Raw genomic sequence first — 27,071 nt, forward strand, 5'->3', positions numbered from 1 at the left:
CAACATTTGTGCCCCTGGTGCACACTAAACCAGTCCTTCACTGCCCTGTGCGTTAGCATCATTTATTCGCTAATATGTTAAAACATCCATTATTCATTGGCACATTGTTCTTCTAAGTTAATTGGATTCACTGAGGTCAGAGTATATGTCGCCTGTACCACGCAATTGTTCATTATTCCCATTCTTCAGCCCTGTCAGAACGAAACTACCGTTTGCTGCTATAACTGCGGATGAAACCGCAGTCACTGTCGACGCGGTCATGGCGGCAGCCTTGCAGCTACTCAGCTGACACACGCACCGAGCCAGAATTAAACTACCGCTTGCTGCAGTAGTTGCAGTCGACGTGATCATGGACGGCGACTACGCAATTATGACAGAACGTGGCTGATGTGTGTACCGATTCAAAACAAAACTAGTGTTGGTAGCAACTGCTGTGGACGAAACTCTGGTGGCTATTTAGTTATGAAAGCACACGGCCAACGCAATGTTTCCCGCTGCGGTAAACACAGGAATAAAGGCTTTAAAGGGCCCCTGAACCACCTCAGATCTTTTTTGAACATTTAAAGTAAATGCGCATCGAGTTCAAAATGACGCCACAATCAACGATGCCAAACGCTGCAGCGCTACGCGCCGCGGGCGCGCCACAAAATAAAAAAAAACAATGCCGTCCTCCTTTCCTGGTCTTTCCGGTATCCCCAGCGGTCGTTACGATGTCACCAGGGTGCATCTGGTGATGTCAAGCGGGTCGACGATGTCGATTGGTCGAGCAAGAACCTACGAATTCCGGTTAGTCTGCTAGAAGGTACGCACGCTCCCTGCTCTTCCTCGCCGTGATGCTCACTTGTGCGCGCTTGCGAATCGGTAATTACAGCCCGCAACGCAAGTGCCAAATTGCTCACGTTCCAACACAGTCGTGCTTAGCGGTCTGATTAGCTGTGCGAACAGAGTGCGACAGTGTTGGCCTTTCTAGACGTGCGCGCAACACAGGGTCCATAGTGGCACGCTTCGCCTGAGCACGGGCCGGCACGGAAGCAACAGCGGGTAGCCGAGAAGCGCCGAGTCGCGGTTAGCCCGCCCACGTTACCGGCACGGTAACTCTTCGCACGCCGTTTGCCATTCGTGGGCCGCTGTTGTGACGGTGGTTTTGCTCGCAAACAGTGAGATTTGTGTGGCAGCCTCACCGCCGTTGATCGCTCGACGGCACCGATATCATCACTAGGCCTTTTCCGGTTCCCTTAAAAACTAAAGCGGATGGCACTTCGGAATGAATTACCGACGCTTACGAGCCACAATATTTTCTTATCGTTGTTGTTACTCTTCGCAATAATTGTCCACAAAGAAGAAAAATACGCTGATATTAGGAGCGCCGTCCCTTGCGATGCAAGCACAGCCGAGTCGGTCGTGTCCCGTCGGTAGCCATGCGCTGCAGCTGAGCTCGACAAGTATCGGAGCTCTTGTTCATGTTAGACGTTTGACAGCAGATATTGTTTTAATGCGATAGCGTTGAGGGCCCCGTGTCGCAGAAAATGCGGCGTCGGATGCGGGTGGCGGAGAAAATCATCCCCAACTACCCCAACCGCGGAGGCCTTGCCTTCCACGTGGTGCAAGGTTTTGGTGAACAAAAATTGAATTTCGCACAGTGAAATCTGCCAGAAAAATGGTAAATTATGACTTTACCATTCGGCGTCGGATTCGCCGTCGAATTGTTTACCAATCGGCGTGGGATTGTAATTTGAATGTACGAGAAAACCTAATTCTGCTACGAGGAAACTCAAAAACAAACCCCTTTTCCAGCATTTCTACCAGACCTACAGCCACGCGTTGCGATGCGAACGGGTCCTGATAACGCTATCGCTTTCTATTCTTAATGGAACCCTGAAACGATTTTGTACAAACGTACTGAGTCATTAAAGTAGGTCCTTCTGATCATTAATTGACGCATCTAAGCGCTCCGCGTAAAGCGTAATTAATTATGAATTTTTAAAACGCTACATTGCTACCGATCGCAGCGCACCAATCGGCTGAGCCCCCCCTGACCAAGTGACGCGATTTGCCCAGAATATGTCACTGGGCCAGCTATCCGATTGGCTGCCCAGGGCACGCCGATCATCGATAATTTTTCCAACATTATGATGAACAAATGTTGTTAGTAATAGTTTAGATGTTAATTTGTTTCTATAAAAAGAAACTAACAGAAAGAGAATGCACAAGGACATGGATCACTACACTGAAAGCACTTCCGGCCCACAGCAAGTGTCGTCTGCTTGTGTTAAAACATGCTCCGTGTTGACTAGAGCTGCGCAGTCAGTGTTGGTCTTGTTCTTTCTTTCTGCGAACACCATGGGTCACCCTTGTTGCATTGTGGGCCGGAAACGTAGCGATCGGCGAAATGTCAAGGCAGCAGACGAGCAGAGTGGCTGCAGTGCATCGGACTGTCGGTATCCAAACACCGCCACCATCTACGTATATGCGGCCATCACTTCATGTCGAAGGATTGCCACAATAGAGTTTAGCATGTCCGCTATTCAGGTAAGCGCAAGTCTACTGGCCGTTTTAACACATTTTACATGATGAACGAAGGCGCAAACGTGAACTGCTTGCACTGTGCAGCCACCTGGCGGCACAAATCTCAATCAAGCACACAGCTAATATAGCAGTAGCCAAGTTTTTTTCTACTTTGCTGCTGGCTCAAATTTTTGGCAGGAGCGTAATCTTGAACACGTTGTCATGTTTAAAATGTTTTATACTTGGTTACAGGAATATTAGCTCTCTATTTGGCTGGTTAAGCTCTGCGCCACCAGATGGCTGGACCGCGCATGTCTATCAGGCCCTTCATGTACGTCTACGAAGCTCCTTCATCACAGCAGTGTGGAGGGGCTTTAGTTTATGCCTCTGGCTGTCTGTCAAAACACCCAGCTCGCCTGTGATTACTGGAATACCGGACACGGTGCCTTGAAGGGAACCGGAAAAGGCCTAGTGACGATATCAGCGCCGTCGGCGCTGCGACAGAACGCTCGCAACACACGCTGCTTGATCGCTCTCGCTGGGGATCGACAGCCGGGCGGCTGGCGGAGAGGTTGGAGAGCTTTCGCGCGCTGGCTCTAAGACAACCGGAAGTAGATGACATTAGGTCACAACATGACGTAGAGCCAGCCAATGCGGAGCATAGCCCCGATCACTTGGCAAACGAGTTGAGGAGAAAATGCATGGCTAGGGAGGAGGGTAACTTGTAATCGTCCGTAGCTCTCTCAATATGCGATGCATCACTTAAATTGTCACACGAATGTTTTACTGTAGCAGTACCCTACGCACGTACAAAATTTGTCCGAACCGTTTCAGGGACCCTTTAAAGGCGAAGCTTAAGCGTGCTCCAATTTTTCATAAAATGTACAATTTATGCATCGCTTTATCTTGCGGATATAATTTTGCGTCGAACAGAAGCTGCCACCAATGTTTTCGTTGCCGGCGGCGGAGGCGCGCAGCTTTGCGCATCGTCGATTGGCCTGTATACGTGCAACGGGCGGTGCGCCGGCCGAACTGCCGTATACGTTGGACACCTCGCACGCGGCAGACGTGGCACTGGAGGTCGGTTCGCCGTCGGTATATTTGCCGCTAGCGCGGACGTGCCTTAACCAGAAGTAGTCCGTGTTTTGAGAAGCACGTTGGCGACGAGGAATGTCAGGTGACATTTGGAGGCACACTCGGCGAGGAGGAGACAACAGCCGACGAGGAGAGTAGCGAAGGAAAGAGCGAAACGAGCGAGGGCCGTGTTTCGATCATCAAACGCGTGTAACTCCACTATTATGGCGTCATTTCGAAAAGTTCTCGTGGCTACGTGTTCATTGTAGACCCGTGCACAACTGCAACACCACAACTAAATTTCGACCTCTGGGTGCTTTGGGGCCCTTTAAGGGCACAAATCGGCACGAAGCGTACCAGCTTGCTGGCATTGACGTTCGATTTCCGCTGATGACTATGGCGATGCAGACTCCGCCGCTTCCTTTCGGTTGGACACTAGAGCTCTTTTTGCACATTTGCGAAGCCTCCGTGCTGGCCAAGCTCCGAGAGTTGACCGAATTAACTGATGTGCGTCCAAACACGTCCGAATTAATGAGAGCTCGCATTAAATAATGCATGCGCCTGCCAGGACCTGAGGACGAGTCCGAAATGCCCCTCATGTGGCCTTTAAAGGTGGAATAAATGATGATGATGATGTGATTTTTTGAAATAACGATGTTTTACTGTACGTATATAACGGAGATCAAGAAAAAAAAGTTGAACTTGACAAAACATTGATTCCTGTACATGGTGGCATTAGCAATAGTAGCCTGTGGTGAAAAAAAATATTGTTATGAAAACAGAAAAATAATAAAGCAATCTCCAATCAATGTGCAATAAACTAAAGCAATTGCACAGAAGCACACCATACAATATCGTCGAGGGTCACTACCTCGATCTCTAGGTGCATTCGAGACAAGTTCGAAGTGACCCCCATGCCCCGAAATGTCCATCCCGTCCACAACGAGGGCAGACGCAAGGCGAGAGCAGTAGCAATTCTTAAACAGATCGAGCAACAAAGCGTCAGAGCAAGCTTCGTCGACGCCGCGGAGTACAGCGATGGGAAGACCTTTGCCGTCGTCGTGGTCGACTCCAGCGGCAAGATTCCAACAGCACTTCAATTCGCACTTCAGACCCCGAAGTCGCTGAGTAAGCCGCTATCGCCCTCGCCCTGCTAGATGGCCTTGGCTCCGAGATCTATAGTGATTCCAAAACGGCAGTTAGGGCTTTTCTGAAGGGTCGAATCGCCGAGCAAGCTGCTCGTCTTCTTAGCATCTCCAGTCCAGATGCTCTCACGCATCATTCGATTCACTGATTTCCCGCTCAAGTAGGGTCGGTCAAGGGTGCTCCCCCAAACCTCAATGAGTCTGCTCACGAGGCTGCGTGCGACCTCACCGACCGCGCTTCCTCTGTAAGGAAAGACGACACCTCTCCCCCCTACGACCCACAGGGATGCTCCCGCTACTTACGTGGTAACGAAATTCTTCTACATGTCTAGAAGAGTCTTTCCACCCCCTCACCCCAAATTGAATAGGACGCAAGCTGTTTCTCTTAGACATTTACAGACCGGCACATATCCGTGTCTGGCCGTTCTACACGAAGTTTACCCTGACGTATATCGCGACGACACCTGCCCGTTCTGTGGGCAGACCTCCACTCTAGCATACATGCTCTGGGAGTGCGGGTCGAGATACCCCAAGTTCAGCAAGGAGGAGTGGGTCTCGCTTCTGCGTAGCCCCGCTCTAGACAAGCAAATCATGGCTGTCTGGCGTGCCCGCGACCGGGCCGGTGGGCTAGACCTGCCGGTCCCGATGTGGGACTAGCCGGGTGCGCGACGAGTTTGCATCCTCGCCGGGCCTTTAATAAAAGTTATTTCACTCACTCATTCACATGACTGTGATTTCAACAATGCGACTGGTGCGACGCCCAGGGTTGCTTGCTGCCAGGTTTTGTCGCACACGCTGCATAATTTTTTTAATGTAATGAAAAAGACGTGTGCGTTATATTATAATTGACCTATCTTTATTAGGACCAAATACGTGCGTTTTGTAATTTAAAAACACTTCAAATATTAATTTGTTTTGGAGTGCGCAACAGCAGTTTATGAAGTTCAATACGAGGAGACATGGCGGTCGTAAGCAGATGTTCGCAGCTGTTCGTTCAGCGCTGCATGCTGTCTCGTGTGTCTTTTAGGTTCGTGTCGTTCTTCCTGCGATACAACAAATTACTAGAGGACCTATCAACAAGCCCATATAGCTGTTGTCATCGCATATGCAGTATTCGGAATCCGGCTGCAGTCAAGTCGTCATGTCAACGCAGAGACCCTCACTCTACCTGTGCTTAGTGGCAGCTTCTGAAGATGTGTGTATATTGCTCGTAATTGCGCGGAAGCGGTTCCTGCTTCTGGCAATATTCTTGCACCAAACTTAGCAGCAAGCACCAACCCAAAAGCTCACGTCTGCCCCTGAACGAAGCCACAAATGATCTGTGTGTAATTACTGAATGTGCAATGGAATTTGTGTTGTGAACGTTAACCGGTTGGTCGCAGCCGAAAATCGCAGAATCGGCCCTGGCGACTGCGATTTTCGTCGCATGCAACGGAAATCGCACTTCCAGTGCGATGAAAATCGCATCATGTGAAACTGCCTTGACGCGCATGCTGCAATGGACTATAACGTGGCCTTAACCCTCTCTCGGGTAGTGGGACGGCGCTTTTCGCGCCACGCTTCCTCGTGAGTGACGATCTTCTTCGGCCATCCCACAATCATGGTGATGTTCTCGGCGCTGTGGTGCCAGGCGTACTGTCGACTCGCCGCGATGACACGGAGCGTTTATCCTGTGCAGGGACGTCATATCCACAGCTTTTATGTGGCGAGGCTGGTGTGGCCGCTTGGACAGGATGGTCACCTCGCCTAGCGATGACGTCACGTGCGTCGCACCACAGCTGGTGCAAGGTGTTGCTAGGCGACGCACGTGACATCGCTCGGCAAAGTTTTCCAGCGTACAACTGACGGCAAACGCCCAGGTTAAACAGCTTCGCTTTTAATAAAACATTTGAAAAATCAAAGTCAAGTATACAGATGAGGCACACTAACACTTTCAAGACAGAAAGCAAGTTATACAAAAAGTTAGGTGGATGTGATTTATTAACTTGTTATTTAATGGCTTAGGAAGGTTGTAACTAATCATTTGCGGAGTGCAGTTTGTTCAAGGACGTGGTGTGTGCAAGTATTCGTGAACACGAGTGGAGCAGTGAGGCATGTTTCTGTTTAGGTCTTCTATTTTGTGTACAGTCTTAATATTTTGCTTATATTCTTTGGATGATAAGCAGTATTTATAAAAATTGGCAAGTGTGATTACACCGAGTTTTTTAAGCAACATTACTGAAGGAAAGTCATAAAGCATGTTACAGATACAGCAAACAATTTTTTTCTGCAGCATAAACAGTCAATTTATATTTGTTGCAGAAATTGTACTCGAGGCAAGGCAGTAGTAGTTAGTGTGACTAAGAAATAACGAGTTGTATAGCATCTTAACCTTTGTGGGTAGCTATTTCACTGTGTAAAGTTGACCAACTACCTGGGAGAGTTTCCCATCTAGGAAGCTAATGTGAGCATTCCAGGAAAGGTCTTGATAAAAAGTATGCCTAGGATTTCATTTGATGTTACGAGTTCTATTTATGATGAGTTTATTGAAATTTCTGACTCCAAGCTTGCATTTCTGTTTTTACAGCAAAACTTTTAGCCTCTCGGTGGTCGGCATTTTTCGTGTCTGCACCCGTTAGCGAAAATGTGGACCGATTCTGTGCAGGCTAGGAGCAGTGGCTCGTAGCCCCAGAAGGCAGAGCCTTCAAGCACTCGGCAAAGTGAGGCGAACAGTGCATGCATTTTTTGGAATCACACATACAACATACAGAAAGCAACGTTTCAATAAGAACAAGCATCCGGACCACATAATCGATGATAAGGCGCTCCTAATAACAATGCGAAACAAAAGCAAATTGCCCCGCATACGTTTCTGGGTAAAGATTACTGTTGCGCAAGCTGCTGCGGCAGCGGCAGCTTGCGACGTGGAGAATGATGTCCCTAGCCTTTTGTATATAAAAGAAGCAGCCTAGCAACTGATTTCAATGTTGTTGCAGTACCGCTATAGGCGGCTGCGTGCTGTCAAAATTACCATAACTACCATTACCCTAAAGCAATAAAACATTGCATACCCCCCTGAGCAGTTGCGGTGGTTTTCAGCAGCTTCGCGGGACATCCACTTTCGCAGGGCCGTGATGGCAAGTCAATTTTCTTTCTTTTTTGCTTGAAATTATACAGCTTTAGTTTTTGCTGTTTAAGCCATTTTTGGTTCACTATTTGTATATTGCGTCCAGCCCAGCATTCGCTGTTTAAGCTAGCTCTACTCCGTTTGCAGATGTAAAGAGTAGTGTTGCCAGCATAAATTACATATGTTGATTCCGGATCAACGTTAACAATATGATTCACGCAGATATTGAATAGCAGCAGGCCTTATATGCTTCCCTGAAGAACGCCTAGCTTTATTGGTTGCATCTGCAATAAGTTATTGTTAATCTGCACATACTTGCTTCTATGACCTAGGTACGATCGAATCGGCTCTAATGCAACACTACAAATGCCATAATAGGGAAGCTTCATTAGTAGCAATTCATGATTTATACTGTCAAACGCTTTACTAAAGTGGACAAAAACTCCCAATTTAAAAGGGCCAGAACCACTTTTTATCAACGTCGAGAAATGCATTTGAAGTTAAACTATTTCAGAAACACATTGCCACAAAAAGTTCTTCAATGCGTTCAGCAGAAGCAGCGCTATTGGTAAATCAGACATAGCGTTCGTGGTGCTTCCGCTCCTTCAGTGATTTGCACCGCAAAGGCTACGGCGGAGTAGTAGGGTGTACCACAACGCTCCACCTACTGAACGTCACCGTGGCGCGCAGTTCAAATTTAATTTGGGATGTTCACAGACACCACTATTTGTGATTTTGGTACGTACGATGCACCAAATGTGCCAAACACGGTGTCCTCAGCGAGCCGCAGTGCACTCAGCCAGTGAACTTGTCGCTGCACCTCGCGGTGCAGACTGGCATTGTCCTGCACCAGCTTGACCAACAGATTGTAGCCACATCCAACTTGCGCATTTTGAAGCACTAACAATAGTTAGATCATTACGACACAATGTCTGCCAAGGCGTCTAACCAGGAGTGGCCATGAGTGAATGCACACTGACAAGCATGCATATGGTCTGACCTTAAGTGTCGCATGGTTTGAGACTAATTGAGTGTTCAAAACTAGTCAAAATTAACAAGACCCGATGGCTATCACACTGATAAGTAGAGTGGCCAAAGTTAAATCCCTACACGGGCGGTTGAGCGCGAGCAGATGATAGTCTGCTTCTTCCAGAAATACACAATCTTATTGAAATTTGAGAGCAGACGGAGGTTTTTAATTAGCTGTATTGAGATTTCATCGGGTCTTGCTGCCATGTTATTAGGGACATTTCCTTCAGCTTTTTTCCAGTAAAAGCTTTCTGTACTAAATTTTGGTCTCAGGCTTCTCTGTTGCAGTGATGTGATTGTTGCTCCAAACTGCTCCAAAAGGCCAATCCTGCTACATCCTGATACATTTCCGATAATGCGCTCCAAAGCTGCTCCAAAAGGTGTGTTCTGCTATCTTAATAACCAACTAATCTAACAAGCGACATCATTAATCACATGTCATGTGCACATGGAGGACCTAAAAGGTGTGTGCGAGAGTAGGGCTGCTACGTGCTTAAAATGTGGTGGCTTCAGCTATTGCTGAAATGGCGCTTTCAAAACTAAGAGGTGAGAGCACACAACTTTCATAATAACACTATATGGACAAGCTGGTGCAGCAAAGCCTTTTCATGATGTTACTTTCCTGTGTTTTGGTCAAGTGGGGTCATTATGGCTGAAAATTTTGGTAAATGGGGGCAACTCGTTGCACAGGCTGCTGAGCTTGTTTCTCTTCATTGCAATGCTGCCATTTTGCTGTTTTCTTCCGGTGTAGCTTAGTGAGCAAGCATTGCACACTCCTAACACTCTGCCGTGGTCGAGTTCCCCAAATTTCCGTCTCTATGTGCACTTCTACAGTTCCCGCCATTTTAGTGCCCAGCCTCTTGCAAACTGGAAATTGGAGAGATTGCAAACTGGAAACTAGAGATTAGAGAGGTTTGTGGTCATACTATTGTCGTGATGCTGTAATGGTCATACTATTGTCATCACAGCTTCATCATCTAGTTTTGGCGTCATTACTTTGTCATCCATGTTGGGATTCGCATGTTTTAGCACCACAACATTATGTTGAGCTAAATAATTCTTGGTAAAAATGTGCTTGTTTCCCATTGAATTGGACACCCTCCTTCTGTAATCCCTCTTGCGTCTCTCAAAGGGAATTTTTCCCCCTTGGAAATTTGCATTTGATGCTCCAAAAGCTCATTTTTCTGCCCCAAAACGCACTTTTGGCTGCTCCAAGAAGCTGCTCCAAAACGGCCTCGGCCAATCACATCACTGCTGTTGTTGCTGGATCTGTTTGAGTCTGAACTACGCTTTATTTCGAAGTTATCCTTAATAATGTCTGTGATAGCTCCGAGTTCCAGAATCATTTTGGGGGGCATTTTTCTCTTTTGCCAGGGGTGCAACAGCTGCGCCAATTGCGCCATTTTGATACAATTTCGTATTTTTGCGTCAAAACCGTTATATATGTTGAAATTGCGCCATGCTGCGCCAAAACGCCCGTTCAGCCCCCAAATTTCTCAGTTACGCTAGTTTTAGCGGGTACCAAAGATTGCGTTGGCAACCTGCAGCTTGGACATCGCCATCCAATCTAGTCCAATCCAATAGCGCAGACGAGATTACAATGGCTAGAATGGGGAAGTGTGTTGCACGCACCGGCTCGCACGTGCCCCTTTGGGAGGAAACCGCCAGGTGGCGTTGACACACGCTTGCATGGCGGCTAGCAGCTGCAGTGCAAGGGCACTGCGTGGAATGCGATCATCTGAGCGTGCAGCCGAATATGCAATAACAAAAAAGAAAGCTTCGTAATATATATTCTCGCTCGTGTATGGCGCCAAATGGCGATAGAGTGGCTATGCTAGCCCTTTCGTAATTGAAAGGCGCCAAGGTCCAATTGATCCAATTGATCCAATCCAATTGATCGCGCGTCGATGGTAGAATGTAGCTTGCTTTAGACGATTTACTCCGGCTGACACCTTATCGAACTCAAAGTAAGAAAATTCCCAGTGGTAACTCAGAAGTAAACATTTAATTTTTTTACGCACTGTTTACGCAAACAACTAATTTTTGAAGAGTGCCTCACAATCCGTTTAAAACACACCATTCTCCGTCAGCGATTATTTGCTACGCGACGCACCTGAGCTGCTATTTTTTTCTCACGAGAAAAAAAATGTTTTAAATTGTTGACAAACAGTTGAAACAGAACGTTGTCAGCCTTATGTTATTCTCTGCTAAGTGACGCTACTGAGCTTCAGGTGCTTCTTCTTTTCACGGGAAGACTCTCTCTTTGTTGAGTGCCTTCGTGTAGAAGGGAAAACGGATGACCAAAAATAATTTTGTAACTTGGTTGGTAAGGCATGGGGCCATGCGGTGCACAGCCCAACATGACGTCGTTTTTGTGCAGACAGTAGACAAGCTCTTCCAAGCTGTCACTGTGCAGCTCGTTGCAACTGAACCACATCGAAAACAGTGGTTTCAAGGGCGTCTATACAAATGAGAAGAGCTTCTCTGATGGGTGAATGAGGCCCCCATTGATGCAGAACTTGGTGAATATCGCCACCTGTTCGATGGCTTTGCCGGTTGCATGCAAGGAGCTCGTCAAAACATTTTTTATTGCACACAGGCTACAGGTTATTTACCCTGTCATGCAGATGACTAGCCGCGAGTCGCTCATCTTTTCAGGGTAATCATGGTCGAGTAGCATTGCAGATTCAAAACGACAGACTGGTGGGCTAGTTGGTATGACATTATTTACACAGTAGCACAGAAGCACACAGACGGCGAAAGAAACAGACGGGACACAGCGCTAAGAACTGAGTGTTTGTCGCGTTAGGTGCCTGTGTCAGTTGAACTTGCTAGGTTGATTGGTTTGTCTTCTGTGTGGTGATATTTATATATATCTGCTCTCGTCCAATAAACACTCAGTTGTTAGCGCTGTGTTCCATCTGTTGCTTTCACCGTCCGTGTGCTTCTGCGCTATATACTGCGTAAATAAAGCATTGTGGGCTTCTTTATCATGTGAGAAGCTGCTTCAACCTTCCCACTATTCAGCAGCAGTACGTCCAGTTCATGGTCTGCATCCTCAATGCTGAGGAGAAGTGTCAGATTGCCCCCTTCACAGTTGCCACTGCTGGGAGCTTTGAACGAATTGTAGAAACTAAGACAGTTCACGGTGAGCGAAAATTGGGCAGCAGTACGATAGTAGCATCCAGACACGAAACAATGTTTTCGCACCATTAGTACACATATAGACTTGCTGCAGCACAAAGAGAAACGAACAGAACTTTCCACAGGTCAGGGCGGGCGGCGTCATTGAAGCAGCAGAGCCGGTGCGACTCACTTCAGGCGACGTGTCAACGACAGCGCGCACCCCCTCGCGGTTCCCTATCGGCGGCTTCAATGCACCCCGTAGGCGCTGCGTACCGCTCGTCACACTTCCCCATTCTAGCCACTGTAACGAGATCCAAACACCTGCCCAGACGAGATGTTGGTGTGTTTGGTGGTAGGCGCCGAAGAATGTTTTTGCTGTATTGGGGTTGGGACTCGTGGTCTATCCGAAGGTCCGCGAGGTCAATCCCACCGCTGTCCACCTGTTGTTGGAGTTGGGGTCGAGGACTATTCGAGTTCGACGTCAAACTGCGGGTCTTGCCTACGCAGCCGCTGCTACCAGTTGTTGGGGTTGAGGACGGACTTGAAGGCAGGAACATGTTCTCATTGAGAACGGAGAGTATTGGGTTTATTTACACTATTTACATCACGAATATGAGAACGAGACGGTACGTCTCATCAGTCTAGCTTGACTGGGTCAGAGCATACTACATCGAAGCACTGGCTACATCTCAGGGCCGATGGGAGAGCACTCGGCAGATGGGAGAGCACTCTCGATGGCCCCCAAAGTCTCCCTTAAAACCCCTCTGTCCAAGCTGCGGTCCCACCATCCTCCAATCGGAGTGTCGAAAGTCACCGATGATCTGCGTAGAGGGCGAGGGTGCACATAATCCCCCGGCGCCTTTGTTGCCCGACCACATTCGGAGAAGTGCCCTCGGGCACACACTGCTCATTTCCCCACATAAAGGAGGGGACACTCGTGGACAGGTGGCTTCGCACCTGACTTGAACTGACGCCTCTGTTCCTGGAATGGGCCAGCTGGTCTGTCGAGCGGCCGTGAGAACGCGTCTACTTTTCCAAGAGTCTCCTCTTCCTATAGTGTCGAGACACGTACTCTTTGTAAGGTGTAGAGACATGGTGGCGCCGCTGATCTTTTCCAGGCGGGACGGCTTTTCAGCCTCCCGCTGGTCGCCGAACGTAACAGCTGCTGGTTGCAGTGCGGCGTGGTGTATATGCAGTAAAATCTCGCGGAGACACGGAGTGCGCATTGCTTGCAGTAACGAAAGCAGTTCACCATTGCCGCGTTGACTCAACAAGATCCTTGCCATATCTGTGCACGCGGACACGACTAGCTTGTACGGTAACAAGCGTCCCGGCTCTGACAGCGTGAGCTTTGTAGGCAATGCAATGCACAAAACTAGCAAGGGCTCGGTTCCACGCAGCAACAGGCACCGCGTTGCAATGAAACGGTGCCAATTTTCGCTGCACACCGTCAAAACGCCAAAAGATTGTCAAACAGTCGCTGCATGTTTTGGCTACCACCGGAACGTTGCGACACATCGTCGGAAACAAAAAAAAACAAAGGGAACCACTCACGAAGAAATGCAGGTGTACTATCCACATTTTTGGCGGAAAAAGTTGTGTGCGGTGCACTGCTGAGGCGCAATCGAGGTCGTTGTTCGGAGCCCGCATTCAATTTCGTGGGCGCGGCCTAGGTCAACCGTGCACGACGAAACTGAATGCGCGCTCCGAACAACAATCTCCGATCGCACCCCTGCCCTCACCTACGCTGCTAATAGAGAGTTTTAGATTATGGGGACGCAAGCGTTGGGACCCTCTAGCATTTGGGGCCACAGTACTGCGCACGCGCAGACTAGGGGGCCCCTATGCTTGCGTCCCCCTAATCTAAAACTCTCTAATGTGAATTACCGTATATACTCGCGTTATGAACACACTTTTTTTTTCTCCCAGAAATCCAATGCAGAGTTGGGGTGTGGGTTTATTATGCTGGGTAAATGTTATGGCATTTTATGAGTAAGTGTTCTTTGTGAAACTGCTCCAAATTTCGGATTGAGTGCTCCAAAACGCAGTTTTTTTCTATAACCTGCTCCAAAAGCAAGATTTTCATGCTCCAAAAATTGCTCCAAATCCTATTTTGGCTGTTGCACCACTGTTCTGCAAATGTTATGCACCCAACGTTCATTGGTGCATTTAATTTTGTCTTGCACGAGCTCACTCGCCACCCTTTTCTTTTCTCCGTATTTGTTCTATCTAAGGAGCATCTCTTCTTCGTGTAATCCCAACTTTTTGATTTCTCGATGAGCCCTAGATGCCTCTTTACGCTGTTCTATAGCTTGCTTTATTTCCTTGTCCCACCACTTACGTGGTTTCCTCTTTCCAAACCAACAATTTTTTTGCCGTGTCTGTTTTATTTCCTGCTGCATAACATTTACCCGTTCCTTATATTCCCAGAATGTTGTTGGAAAAACCTCCATTTACTTCATCTTTTTTGCGATCTCTGTTATTTGCTCCTCATTCATTTTTAGAAATTCTGATGCTATTTGCTCGTGTTTTGCGTTAGTATCTCTCCCAAACCTTAATGTTAAACGTCTGTGGTCACTATCCAGGCTATTCTTTCCCATATTCGTCTATTATCATTTGGTCTAGTTGTTCATAGACCATTTTTCAGACCAAGGCATAGTCGATACATGACTGCCCGTTTCCGCATTGCAATGTTACCTGTCCTTATTCTCCCTGTTAACAGCTATCAGGTTATGTTCATCGTACAGATCCAGCACCAGAGAACCGTGGTAATCAGTATATCTGTCTAGATCTGCCATGTGTGCATTCATACATCCCACTAATATCACCTGGCCCAATTTCCTCAACTCATTAATATCGCTTCTTATGCAATCAATCAATTCTTTATTTTTAACTCTGCTATCACTACCTGTCAATAGGTAAGCTATTCCCAGCCACGCCTTTTTGCCTTGCCATGTGCCGCTAATTCATAAATTCTCCTTACATGTCTTTTACCCTTTGCCACTTCAGACCTCGCTTAATTAGCATGCCTACGCCTCCGCCTTTCCTTGACCCAGCCGTTCGTTGCACGCTTCCCATTTAAGATTGCCTTAACAGGCGGCTGCTCCAAACCTCGCAGATGCGTTTCAGTCAAGACGTACACACTAATAACTTCGTTATTTAGCTGCGTTTCAATTTCCAGCCACTTTTCCTACTTGCGACCACCCTGCATGTTTATGTAACAAGTTTTTCCTTCTCTATACTTATTCTGTTTGCATCTTTTCTTAACTCCTTGTTTAATTCTGCTCCTTGCTAGTGTATCGCTACATTCAATACTTCACTTACCTCCAGGGTATAGCATCTATCGGAAAGACAGACCTTCCCGTGGCGGTGGCGTAGCTATTATGTTTAAAAGCCACCTAAATGGGACCAGGCTGCCTGACATAGTTGGACTTGAGTGTGTCATTATGAGAATGTATCTTGAGGAACTGCATCTGGTTGTGGGTGCATTTTATCGCCCTCCAGAAGCCGATAGAGCCTTTTTCGATGAAGTGAATGATTTTCTTTGTACCTGTAATACAAATTCATGTAATGTACTCTTAGCTGGCGATTTTAATGTTCCTCACGTTAAGTGGGACAATGACTTCCCAGAGCCACTTTCTAGTGCTGCTGAGCCTTTGGTCGACATTGTCCTCTTCCATGACTTAACACAGCTAGTAAAACAAGCCACCCATGTTCAAAGCAACACACAATCTATTTTGGATCTTTTTCTCGTGAGCGGCAGCATCCTTCGTCGAAATCCGACTTTGCACGTGTTTGATGGTGTATCTGACCACCGAATGTTATCTTTAAGCATTCCATTGCGCATAATGAAAAAAGTGAAAGAAGAACGTGTGGTGCCAAACATTACACGTGCTAATGATGTCGCCATTCTTGACTTGTTAGATATATCATTTTCTGAATTCAATAGTTTGTACGAGTCACGCACTTGCTCTGTTGACGGTTTGTGGGTTTTCTTCAGAAATCTTGTAATGAAATGCGTTACAAACTACGTTCCCACAAAGATTATCAGAGTACATTCTGTTCAGCCATGGATGACAAGAGAAGTAGTGCGCACGCGGAGAAAGCTAAAGAAAGTGCACAAAAGGCTGCACCAGAACTCATCACCGGCTTATGTATCGAAACTTTCCGATATGCGTCTACAGTTAAATGAAACTATAAAAAAGGCTAAAGACTACTATTTTAATACATCTTTGAAAAACTTTCTGCTTTCGTCTCCCGTGAAGTTCTGGTGACACTTGTCACCTAAGAAGCGACAGGCGTACAAAATCCTAATTGACGGTGAATTAGTCACCGATGAATCACTACTTGCGTCATCATTTAACAAGTTCTTTTGTTCTGTCTACATGGTCGACGATGGCAAACAACCCGATTTTATAATTTCTGAGGACGTCCCTCAAATTACTGACATAACGATAACTGAAGAAGGTGTTTTGTCACTGCTTCTTATTACTGACGTAAAGAAAACACCTGGAATTGATTGTATACCAAACACATTTCTAGTAAGGTATGCCGAATGGTGTTCGAAGTACCTGTCACTTATATTCAAAAAATCATTATTCACTGCAGAACTCCCTACAGATTGGAAGCGCGCGAAAGTTGTCCCTATCCTTAAAGCTGAAAACCCTTCACTAATTACTTCATACAGACCAATATCTTTACTATGTGCCTGTTCAAAGATGTTAGAACACATTATTTTTAAGCATGTGTCAAATTTTCTGCAGCGAAATGACGTGCTTGATCGGCGACAACACGGTTTCCGTAAGGGTATGTCGACTGTTACCCAACTCCTTGAGACGATACATGATTTTGCCTTATCTTTAGATAAACACAGTCAAATAGATATTATCTTTTTGGACTTCGAGAAGGCCTTTGATCGTGTCTCACATCAAAAGCTTTTGTTAAAATTAAAACATATACTAAAAAATAATTCCTTGTTGTCATGGATAGAGGCATACTTATCGTCTAGGAGCCAATGTGTATCAATCGCAAACTCGTGTTCATGCCCGGCACCAGTGAAATCCAATATTCCGCAAGGGTCGGCTCTAGGGCCATTATTCTTTTTATTATTCATCAATGACATCGTAAATGAAATACCTGTACAGATCAAGTTGTTCGCAGATGATTGTATCCTTTACCATGAGGTAAATAATCCTAATGACCAGAAATTATTAAGTAGTGCTCTAGACCATGGGTTCTCAAAGTGGGTTCCGCGGAACCTACGGGTTCCGCAGGCCCCTGCTCGGGGTTCCACGAGCCACTGATAAATTTTTCCTGGTCCCGCTCTCGACAAGTGTCTAAAACGGCGAACACGAGGTGCGCTTGATCCAAAAACCTCCATTACCCATGCCCGAGTGTCAAAAAGCACATCACAGTGCGTAACAGCAACGCGCGAACTGCGCAATAAATACGCAAGCAGCTTGTAGCCACCCAACCTCTGAGAACGGGCAGCGCGCCTAAGCTTTCGCACTTGAATCTCGGAGGCCGTAACTTACCACCATGCGCCTTTCTCCTATTTGTAGATAGGGTAGGTGCCGATAGCGTGCGCACTGACCTATACGTTGGAGAAAAAAAAACGCGGAGCACCGCAAATGCGCGCCGCAGAAGAGCAAGAACGGCGTAGCGTCCAACCGAAACGAAGCAGCCCAGTCCGCATCGCCGTGGTCCTCAGCGGCAATCGTACGCGGCACGTGACTGACAGCAACGCCGAAGCGCTTCGTGCCTAATTGTTCCTTTAAAGCCTTTATTCTTGCGTTTATCGTCGCGCGTAACACCGCGTTGGCAGCTAGCCGCGTGCCTCCGTAAGTGCGTAGTCGCTATCTCTGATCGCGTCGATAACCACCGCAGTTTCGTCCACAGCGGTTGCGGCAAATAGTAGTTTCATTTTCACTCGATGCGCACGTCGGCTGCGTGCCTTCACAACTGCGTAGTCGCCTCCCATGGCAGCGTCGATAGCGACCGCAGTTTCGTCCGCACTTCTTGCAGCGAAATGTAGTTTCGTTTTAACTTGGTGCGTCTGTCAGCCAGGCTGCCTGCCTTCTGAACCGTAAAGTGGCCGCCGCGAAGGATGTCGCGAGGCCTTCGCCGCTGCTAGCGCTAATCAGTCATGAGATGAAGAGAATTTCAGCTTCCGCACTGGTCTTGTGCTAAATAGAAACAAGATTTGACGATTCATTGCGTAAATAAAAGCGTGTTGATGTAGTGCAGCATTTGTTTGTTTTCTTGATACCCTCAATAATTCGGTTAAATCGGGGGGGTTCCTTGGCACTTTATGGAGCTTAGCAGGGTTCCCTGGGATGAACGTACCTGAGAACCCCTGCTCTAGACAAACTGCATATTTGGTGCGAAAAATGGCAAATGAGCATCAATACAGAAAAAACTTTGTATGACAATATCAAGAAAGAAGGCGCCACTGACTTTTCCGTACTCGATTAACGGTCGCTGTCTTACTGCTGTAAATTTTATAAATACCTAGGTGTAATAATCACTTCAGACCTCCGGTGGAATGACCACATCACTTTTATAGAAAAGAAAGCCATGAAAAAACTTGGATACCTAAGAAGGTCTCTACACCAGACGACTCAAGAAATAAAATTATTGGCTTATGAAACCTATATCCGTCCACTTTTGGAATATGCCTCCGTGGTTTGGGATCCGTACACTAAGAAAAATATTGATAAACTTGAGAACGTACAGAGAAAATCCGCTTGTTTTATCTTTCGCTCGTACAGTCTTTTGCTAGTAGGCTCTAAAAATGCCCAGCGGAAAGGTTCAGCCATTAGGCTTTAACACGGAGAGTATCTTTGGCTTAAGTTGGACACTACTAACCATCATACCAGAAGGCAATTGATATCATCACAAGGGAAAATGAACTTTAAAAAGCAACCTTAAAAGCTTGAAGCATATGTCCAACTCGGCAGCTGCTAGGTGCTTAGCTGCACGAAATTTCAGCTAAACAGAACGAGATTTCCCTATTTTTCAGTGTGTTCGAATTAAGCGTGTTCGAATTAACGAGATTCGACTAATTACTATCGCAATAAAAGGAGGACATCCTTTCATTGCGTCCACACCCAAATTCAAGGATTCCCCCTCCTTGAATTTTGGCCTTCGGCATCCTTGAAATCCTTGAATTGTCCTTCTACGTTTAATTATATATTCTGTAAAAGCCCTGAAAGATGTCTGAAAAAGATGGCGAACTGGATGCAAAAAACTCGCTGCAAAAATCCCTGAAAGTACCTGTGATCTCGGTGACAAGGTTTCAGCAAAAACAGAGTAACGAGGTTCCTGGTAATTAGGTGAGATTATTACAACCTGTGGGGTCTCACACATGCTCTTGGGACAAAGAAACGACAACACAGTAGCGTAAACAATCAAAAGGGCATTTATTGCACTTTTCATACACTAATACACGCTAGCCGAATTAATACGCTGATGGGCGCGTGACAAATCGAGGAAGTCCGACACACCGCGACCGGATAGCGAGTGAATATTTTCACCCGCATGCGACACCAGTCGCCTAGTCGTTTACATGTACCGTCACGCGAACGGTGGTTGGTTCGAACGATCCGTGTTCGTCCATTCCGGTGTCCTGCTCCTAGCGTCTCGGTCTCGCGAAGCGTGGATCGGCGCACACGCGGTACATCCGCATCGCTCAACGTTCCCTCGTTCAAGAGGAACAGCCTTCTCCCTTTTGCGCCCGTGTAACCCCCCGCCATCAGGTGGTGTTACAGTGCAACTCTCACGCCTTCGTAACATCCACGCCGACCGCCGCCGGCGCTTAGCTACGTGGAGAAGCCGGATTACAGGAGACTGGAGCCATGCGGGGAAAACAACATCAGGGACGCGTGACAATCGCGCATCCCCACATCCCCCCAACCTTAAATCACTGCATACTCCAGCGAAACATGTCAACACGGTCTATCAACGTGTGCGTCGCGAATAAAAGGTAGTACATGCGGCAGTGGCCGTGCTGAGGAAATGTCCACGTGTTGTCCAGAACCTGCACACCGACAATGTCTCTGGGGCACACCGCTGCCGTCTGTTGGTCACAGGAGCAGGTCTGCAGGGTTTGGACACGGCAGCGCAGAAGTCCGCATGAGCAAGCATCACTCGCGCCTACGCGCCCTGCTGGTGAGAGCCGCAGTAACCGTTAGTGACTGCGGGCTCTTTTCCCAACCGCCGAGGGTTGCGAGCCTGACACAGGCGGCTGCCTAAGTCGCTCCGCCAAACTGGCCACAGGCACCTCCGTTGCCAGGGGTGGCTCGAATGTAGGCCGGGGCAGCATCGCAGGCAATGTGCAGGTGGCCGCAAACCAGGGTTGATTCTACTTGCTCTGCGTACACTCAACGCACTCGACAAACACTAAAGTAGTGCAAGGGAGAGGAATTCGGCATGCACATCGCCGACGTAGTACGATGTTCAATTCGGCTAGTAAAATGAACCTTTTTCATGGGGGGTCTCTGCGCATGCACGCGCAATACAATGCGGGAAGCACGCGGCCACCATGTTTTTTGGTGGGTTGCCAGTAGCTGCAGTGCTTCCTTGCGGCTCGTTTCCTCGCCCGTTCCTTCGTTGCTGCGTAGTCGTCGGGCATACTGTGCCATGGTGAAATCGCTGGCGAGATGCCTCAGCAGTGCGCCACCGTGGGATGCTTCCACTCCACTAAAAAGCCAGGAAAAATAGGATTTTTCAGATTCTCTGCGGCATCGCTGCATGCAGCCAAAAGGGCAAAAGTGGGTGCAGGCAATGTGCCATGTGAATGTTGACGGGTCTGCGTGACAGCCGTCAGCCAACTCGTGCCTTTGCAGCGACCACTTTGTGAGCACGGGTTTATCGACTACGAAGGGGGACGCCATCAGCACTGTCGTGTGCGTACAGAAGGAAGCTTTAAAAAAGTGTGCCCATCATCGTGAAGTGCTGCGACCTGTCTAATGACCGGGCTTCATCGAGCAAAGGCAGGTGCTTCTCAGCATTTGTAGCTTGCACCCGGACGAGTGCTGATGAACGCAGCATTCAGTGCGGCGAATGTACTTCTCTTCCTTGAATGCCCATCCTTTGTGCAGTTGCCGATTCGATGCGCCGAAGTGCAAGTCAATCACACTGTCGCTAACCGGTAGCACAAAAGTTAGGTCGTTAGTCCACTGCTTGCCCGTGTTGACAAATCACATGAAGTCCGCCGGTGAAAACATAGTCAACTTCAGGGACAGAAAATGTTCACAACACAAAAGAAAAGAACGCACACTAAAATAATATATTCAGTGTTCGGAACAGCATCAAAGATTCAGTAACACCTGCCGACAGACGGAGCACCGAACCATCAGATGTGATTTCGGCGACCGCCGCTAGGGGTGCCCTTCAATCGTGAAAAAGGTCCATTTAGGGCGGCTACTCGGACGCTAAGATCACGTGAACAAAGCTTGCTTTCTTGAGTCGAACGAATAATTTCAATTCGTGCGAGGCTAACTAAAATGAGGGAAGCAAAGTGCGACACCTCAACACCACGGTCCACCAGGTTATGTCCCTCCACGTGCGCCAGGCGGATTCGTAAAGCCTTAGGCCTAATGCGTCGCTACCTTGACAACAACCAGCATCTAAAAACACCACCTAAAATAGGCACAGGAACAGGCAGCCACAAGGAGTGGTTAGCTCTGTGAGGTGGTCCTACCCCGCTCGGTGCACACAGCATCCGAGTTGATGGCGCCAACCGTCCCAGACGGTGTCGGAGCGCCCGGTGCCAGGCCGTAATACCAGACAGCCCATAGCGGCACCCATGACCCCCGGCCACCTGGCTCCCAGAGCCGCGACTTCCGAAGTCAGAGATAGAAGACGCTATTTACATATGAAATTCTGACCACCCACGAGGCTTCCTTACTCACTCGCTTCAGGCTTGCCAATGCTCCACGGGCGCTAGGCCTCGCTCTCCCAGGATGCAGACCACGTGGCTCTCGTACCGACGAGTGTACTTCAAAACACTCGCAAAAAGGCTTAGCATGTTGAAAAGTTCGAACATGCTACAGCAGCCGTTGCCTCACTCAAGAAAGCACGCCGCCCGACGCTAGCGATCAAAATCCACGCTAGGACTACGCTTCGGTTGAAACAAAGGTTGTCTCGAACCGAGCAAAACTGTCAAAATTATCCGATGCCCCAAAAGGTCCACGTTGGGCAGCCAGATGTGGGATCTCACACGTACTTTTGGGACAAAGGAACGACAACACGGTAGTGCAAACAATCAAAAGGGCATTTATTGCACCTTTCATACACTAATGCGTGCTAGCCGAATTACATTCCATAGAGCATTGACATGGGCGCTCGACAAATCAAGGAAGTCTGACTCACCGCGACTGGATAGCGAGCGAATATGTTCGCCCGCATGCTAGACATCAATCGCCTAGTCGTTCACGTGTACCGTCACTCGAACGATTCGTGTTCGTCCATTCTTGTGTCCTGCTCCTAGCCTCCCGAGACGGTCTCGCAAAGCGTGGGTCAGCGCACACGCAGAACGTCCGCATCGCTCACCGATCCCACATCCAAGAGGAACAGCCTTCTCCCTTATGTGCCCACGTAACCCCCGCCGTCAGGTAGCGTTAGCAGCGCAACCCTCGTGCCCTCTCGTAACATCCACGCCGATCGCCGCCAGTGCTTAGCTACGCGGAGAAGGTGGATTACAGGAGACGGGAGCCATGCGGGGAAGACATCAGCGGACACGTGACAGTCGCACATCCCCACAAACCGTACCAAAAAATAAAGTATAATGAATACAGCTTTGGAAGTGCCATTTCCATGAGTGGGAAAATCAACAAAACAATACATTTAAAAACAACTTAAAAAAAGAAAGCTTTTTGCATGCATCTAACAAGAAAAATGTGCGCAGGATAAGGGAAGTACCTGACTATGGAATAACAATAAGGCTGACAAAAAAGAAATGTGCGATATCAAGTAAAAACCAAATTTAACCAAATAATGGATTGTAACCGCTCGCTCTACCCCAGTCTTTCGTACAAAAGCTTTGTGTTTTGTGTGCCACGAGGACGGTAATCATTTGAAGCAGCCCATTCTTGAGCACAACGACGAAGATCCTTATTTTGCCTAGACATGTTTTCAGTGATTATAACAGCTGATTTAGCATTCATGAGGACTTTTTGCGTTCCCAGCCATCTATCATGGAGCAACTGCCATAAGAAGCGAACAATAATTCTAGGTTGTTTACCTCTCTTGGAAGAAATCCGGTGCATATTTTTTGATATCCTCATCACACAAATTGGGCAGGCTGACTGATTCCGCTTCGACATTCAGCTTTATGAGCGAATTTTCATTTTGGGATTGCAGAATTCTGCACACTTCAATACTATTCCTTCTACTTGCATGTTTGCTGTCATTTAAATGGGCTTTCAGCTGCTGAACTTCATGCACGACAGCGACCCTGCTCTTGATTCCACAAACAAGGATTTTCAGGAAATTTATCTCCTTATTCTGTTGGATTTGCTTGTTGAATATTTCGTCATACTTTTGTGACATCAAATGAACTGATTGCTTCACTTCGTGAACCTGCGCGGGTTAACTCGCAAGAGCATCAAGTCTCTGCGTAATAGCCATGAGACTCGCAACGAGTTACGAGTCACACCAACACCTCACTCTTCAAGTAGTAGCACCGCAAACATCACCATGTCTTATGGCCAGCTTCACCTTTACTTTTAAAGGTAACTTCTCAGCCACCAGAACAACCTCTCACTGGTGGTCCCTCTTAAATTCGCTGCATTTCATCAGCATCCATAGGCAGGTAAGCCCTTTTGGCACTCATCGCAGATTTCAGTCCTGGCTTGCTAGCTGAGGAATTCTCTCATAAAAAAGAAGCTCAAGGGAACAAGAAAGTAGCACCGCAAACATCACCATGTCTTATGGCCAGCTTCACCTTTACTTTTAAAGGTAACTTCTCAGCCACCAGAACAACCTCTCACTGGTGGTCCCTCTTAAATTCGCTGCATTTCATCAGGCATCCATAGGCAGGTAAGCCCTTTTGGCACTCATCGCAGATTTCAGTCCTGGCTTGCTAGCTGAGGAATTCTCTCATAAAAAAGAAGCTCAAGGGAACAAGAAACACAATGGCAACACGGGAGCAGCAGCGGCAGCATACCATAACACCCGGCTTATAGGCTGAGGCCGTTCATCCATTTCTGATTAGCAGTGTTTCGCACTTTTTAGACAGCTTTCTTTATTGTTCGTTCTTTTTTGTCACTGATCAAAGATTTTTTATATTCTCGGCGCGATACGTGAAGTAGTGGTTCCTGAAAATGGTTAAACACATCTGCCAAATAACACAAACATATCAAACAGTAAAACCTGAAGCCTATGTAGAGTAAAGAAAATGTGACAGTGATGCAATGTGATGGTGTCAAACAGTGCCATCAGAAAATCGAAGGTCAATTCATTGATGTGTAGAGCCGTATTTTGTAACAGTTCATTTCATTTTGCATTCTTTTCATTTCATCTGCCTCGCCTAGTGGTGAATGCCGGCAATAGCAGCAGTGTTCAAGCCAATGGTGAAAGAAAAAGTTGCAGTGGCTTAGCTCGGCTATGCCAGGATATACGTAGCGTTAGCAAAGGTTCAGCTGATTATTCTTAGCTTTCCTGGTTGTCTCCAACGCTCAACCGCTAATTGCCAGGCAACTACTTCGGGATCCGATGAGTCAAGCTTCTCCGTTCTTCTGCGCTGTTGAGCAGCATTTGCGCTCTCCTTCTCCATGGCTATACCACACTGGCAAACGCCAGTCAGAAGCGCAGCGGCTCCAGCGCAGTGTCAGACGGCGACTGCACAGCGAGCGCGCTCCGGCGCCAGTGTGTCTACCACGGCTGCGACGTCACTCCTCTGGAATGCGCAGACCGGCGGCGGCGGAGTGCGCGAGAGGTGCCGGCTCCGGTGGCTCCGGTGCGCAAGCCGTGTGACATCACTGATCCTTGCGCATGCGCAGCACGGCTCTTGATGTGCCGCGCGAAACGGGCTTGGCTAGGCCAGTGTAGCTAACGCTACAAAAAAAGACGAATGAAATGTATATCATTAAAAAATACTGCCTATGGTGTTGCTAGAGGGAGTGGTAAAATTAGTTAGACATGTTTTGTAAATACACTAATGGCTCTTCAAGGGTGTCAAGTTTAATGTGAGTGTGGGAATGCATCTAATAAGGGTGGGTCTTGTAAATGACATTGCATTTATTGTTGCACTTGCCCTCAATTGTAGTCTCTTTCTCTTTCCAGACATGGCCACTTACAATGCTGTTGTTGAGACCATACAGAATGTCAAGGATTATTACCCGACCATGGCCTCCGCATAGCATCATGCATATCTTGCACATGTTGAAGCATCTGTTAGCCCTGTGTTTGTACCAGAACTTTTGTATTGCAGTGTCAACACTGTAGTACATAAAATGTATCCTCTACTTTTTTTTTAACCGAATTGAAGACAGCAAAACAAGGAAGCCAATAAATTTTGTACATATATCCAATAAATGTTCTGCATTTTGTTCTACCTTTTTTTCAGACTATCAACTGGGGTAAATCCTCCAAATAGAAAATGTGTTGTAAAGAGGCCCTACAACATTTTTCGAAGGTCACCATGTTTTCTCTAGATCTATTCTCAGCATATAAAATATACGCAGAATGAATTATCACAACGCGTGCGAACATAAGTTATCAGATGCAGAAACTTTGAAATACAACAAAATACCCTCGACTCGTGATTTTCGTGTTTGTGAATCCCATGCAGGAAAGAAAAAAATTCACCGACATTTACGATACTCCCTAATGCAAATTTTGAGCACAGCTGTTTTGAATTCACGATATATTGTGGCAAAGAATTTGAACGACAGGGTCCTCTCGGCGGTGGTGCTGTGAGCCTCTGCTCGGGTAGCCGCAGCAGCAGACGAGGCATTTCCACCGGTTGCGTCGCTCACTGTTCAGAGAGAAAGCGGGAACGCACGGTGCGCAGTGTGAAAGAAAGCGGGGAGTATACGCGGGCGGCATGTGTGAGTAGTCATGAGTGTAAATTAGCACTGAGTGAGTATTCACTCATTGTACCAACCCATGGATTCATCATATTTGACTTCTACGCACTGTGGCGTGATTGCGTACTATGCATAGGCTTCTTTCATTGCAAAGCAATCTTGTCCGAATCAACCCAGTATTGTGCATCTGGAACCTGACCTTTTTCGCGAAACAGCCACTAAAAAGGAAGAAACTGCAGTTTCGATAGTAATCATACATAACTTATGCCTCAAATAAATTCAGAACTTTGTGACCCGAAAAAAAAGTGCGTAGAACTGCATAATTAACTATGATAACAATGCGCCTCCTGACACTCTAGTTTGCATCAAAGGCCGCACATGCTCTAGATTTGAGGTCACCCTTATAATAGTTCGAACTAAGTTCGGTTTCCTCCTAGAACGATCTAAGTGGTTCTGTCTAGAGATTCACATTGTGCTCACTCAGCCCAAGGAGATTTTTTTTTAAATTGACGGTCACTTTAGGATACGCCAAAGAGGGCCTGGGCGCTCAAGAGACATTAATTAAATTGCTTGAAATTCTCATTTGAATGCATTGTTACTTATTTGTTTTCCCCCACCAAAAGTCGTGGGTGAGAATGGCTTAAATAACGCTACCTTAATTAACTTCGCCATAATTAACACCCAAGGTCATGGGTTCGAGTGCCTAAATAACTCTATATTAATTAACTGTGCCTCAGTGAACTTCGGTTTAACACCAGCAGTAGCGGGTTCGACTCCCACATAATCTCGAATGTTCGACTCCCACCGAAGGTCGTGGGTTCGAGTGCCTGAATTAACTCTATCTTAATTAACTTTGCCTTTTTTTGTCATGATAAGCGGCGTCGGAGCCAGCTGTGAAAAAAGACGAACGCGCGAGCTGTGGCACGAGCGCGTCTCTGCGCCAAGCGATCTCACATGACTTTCTGTACTGCACGCTGCGTTTTCAAGGCCACCGTCTGATCAGGCATTTGCTTGGAGTGGAGCTGCCGTCTCAAAACTGAAGCCTGACCGCTG

General features: G+C 47.3%; 1 protein-coding gene across 1 annotated transcript in view; it reads left to right on the forward strand.

Annotated features, from left to right (window-relative positions):
- The window catches only part of LOC119441331 (replication protein A 14 kDa subunit), a 52,177-nt gene extending 26,663 nt beyond the window's left edge, over window positions 1-25,514 (forward strand). Inside the window, exon 4 of the mRNA XM_037705948.2 lies at window positions 25,273-25,514. Coding sequence (XP_037561876.1) covers window positions 25,273-25,349 — 77 coding nt within the window. The 3' untranslated portion in view covers window positions 25,350-25,514. The remainder of the gene's footprint in view (window positions 1-25,272) is intronic.
- Window positions 25,515-27,071: the final 1,557 nt, after the last annotated feature.

This window comes from Dermacentor silvarum, chromosome 2 (assembly GCF_013339745.2).
Source record: "Dermacentor silvarum isolate Dsil-2018 chromosome 2, BIME_Dsil_1.4, whole genome shotgun sequence".
Taxonomy (NCBI): Eukaryota; Metazoa; Arthropoda; class Arachnida; order Ixodida; family Ixodidae; genus Dermacentor; species Dermacentor silvarum.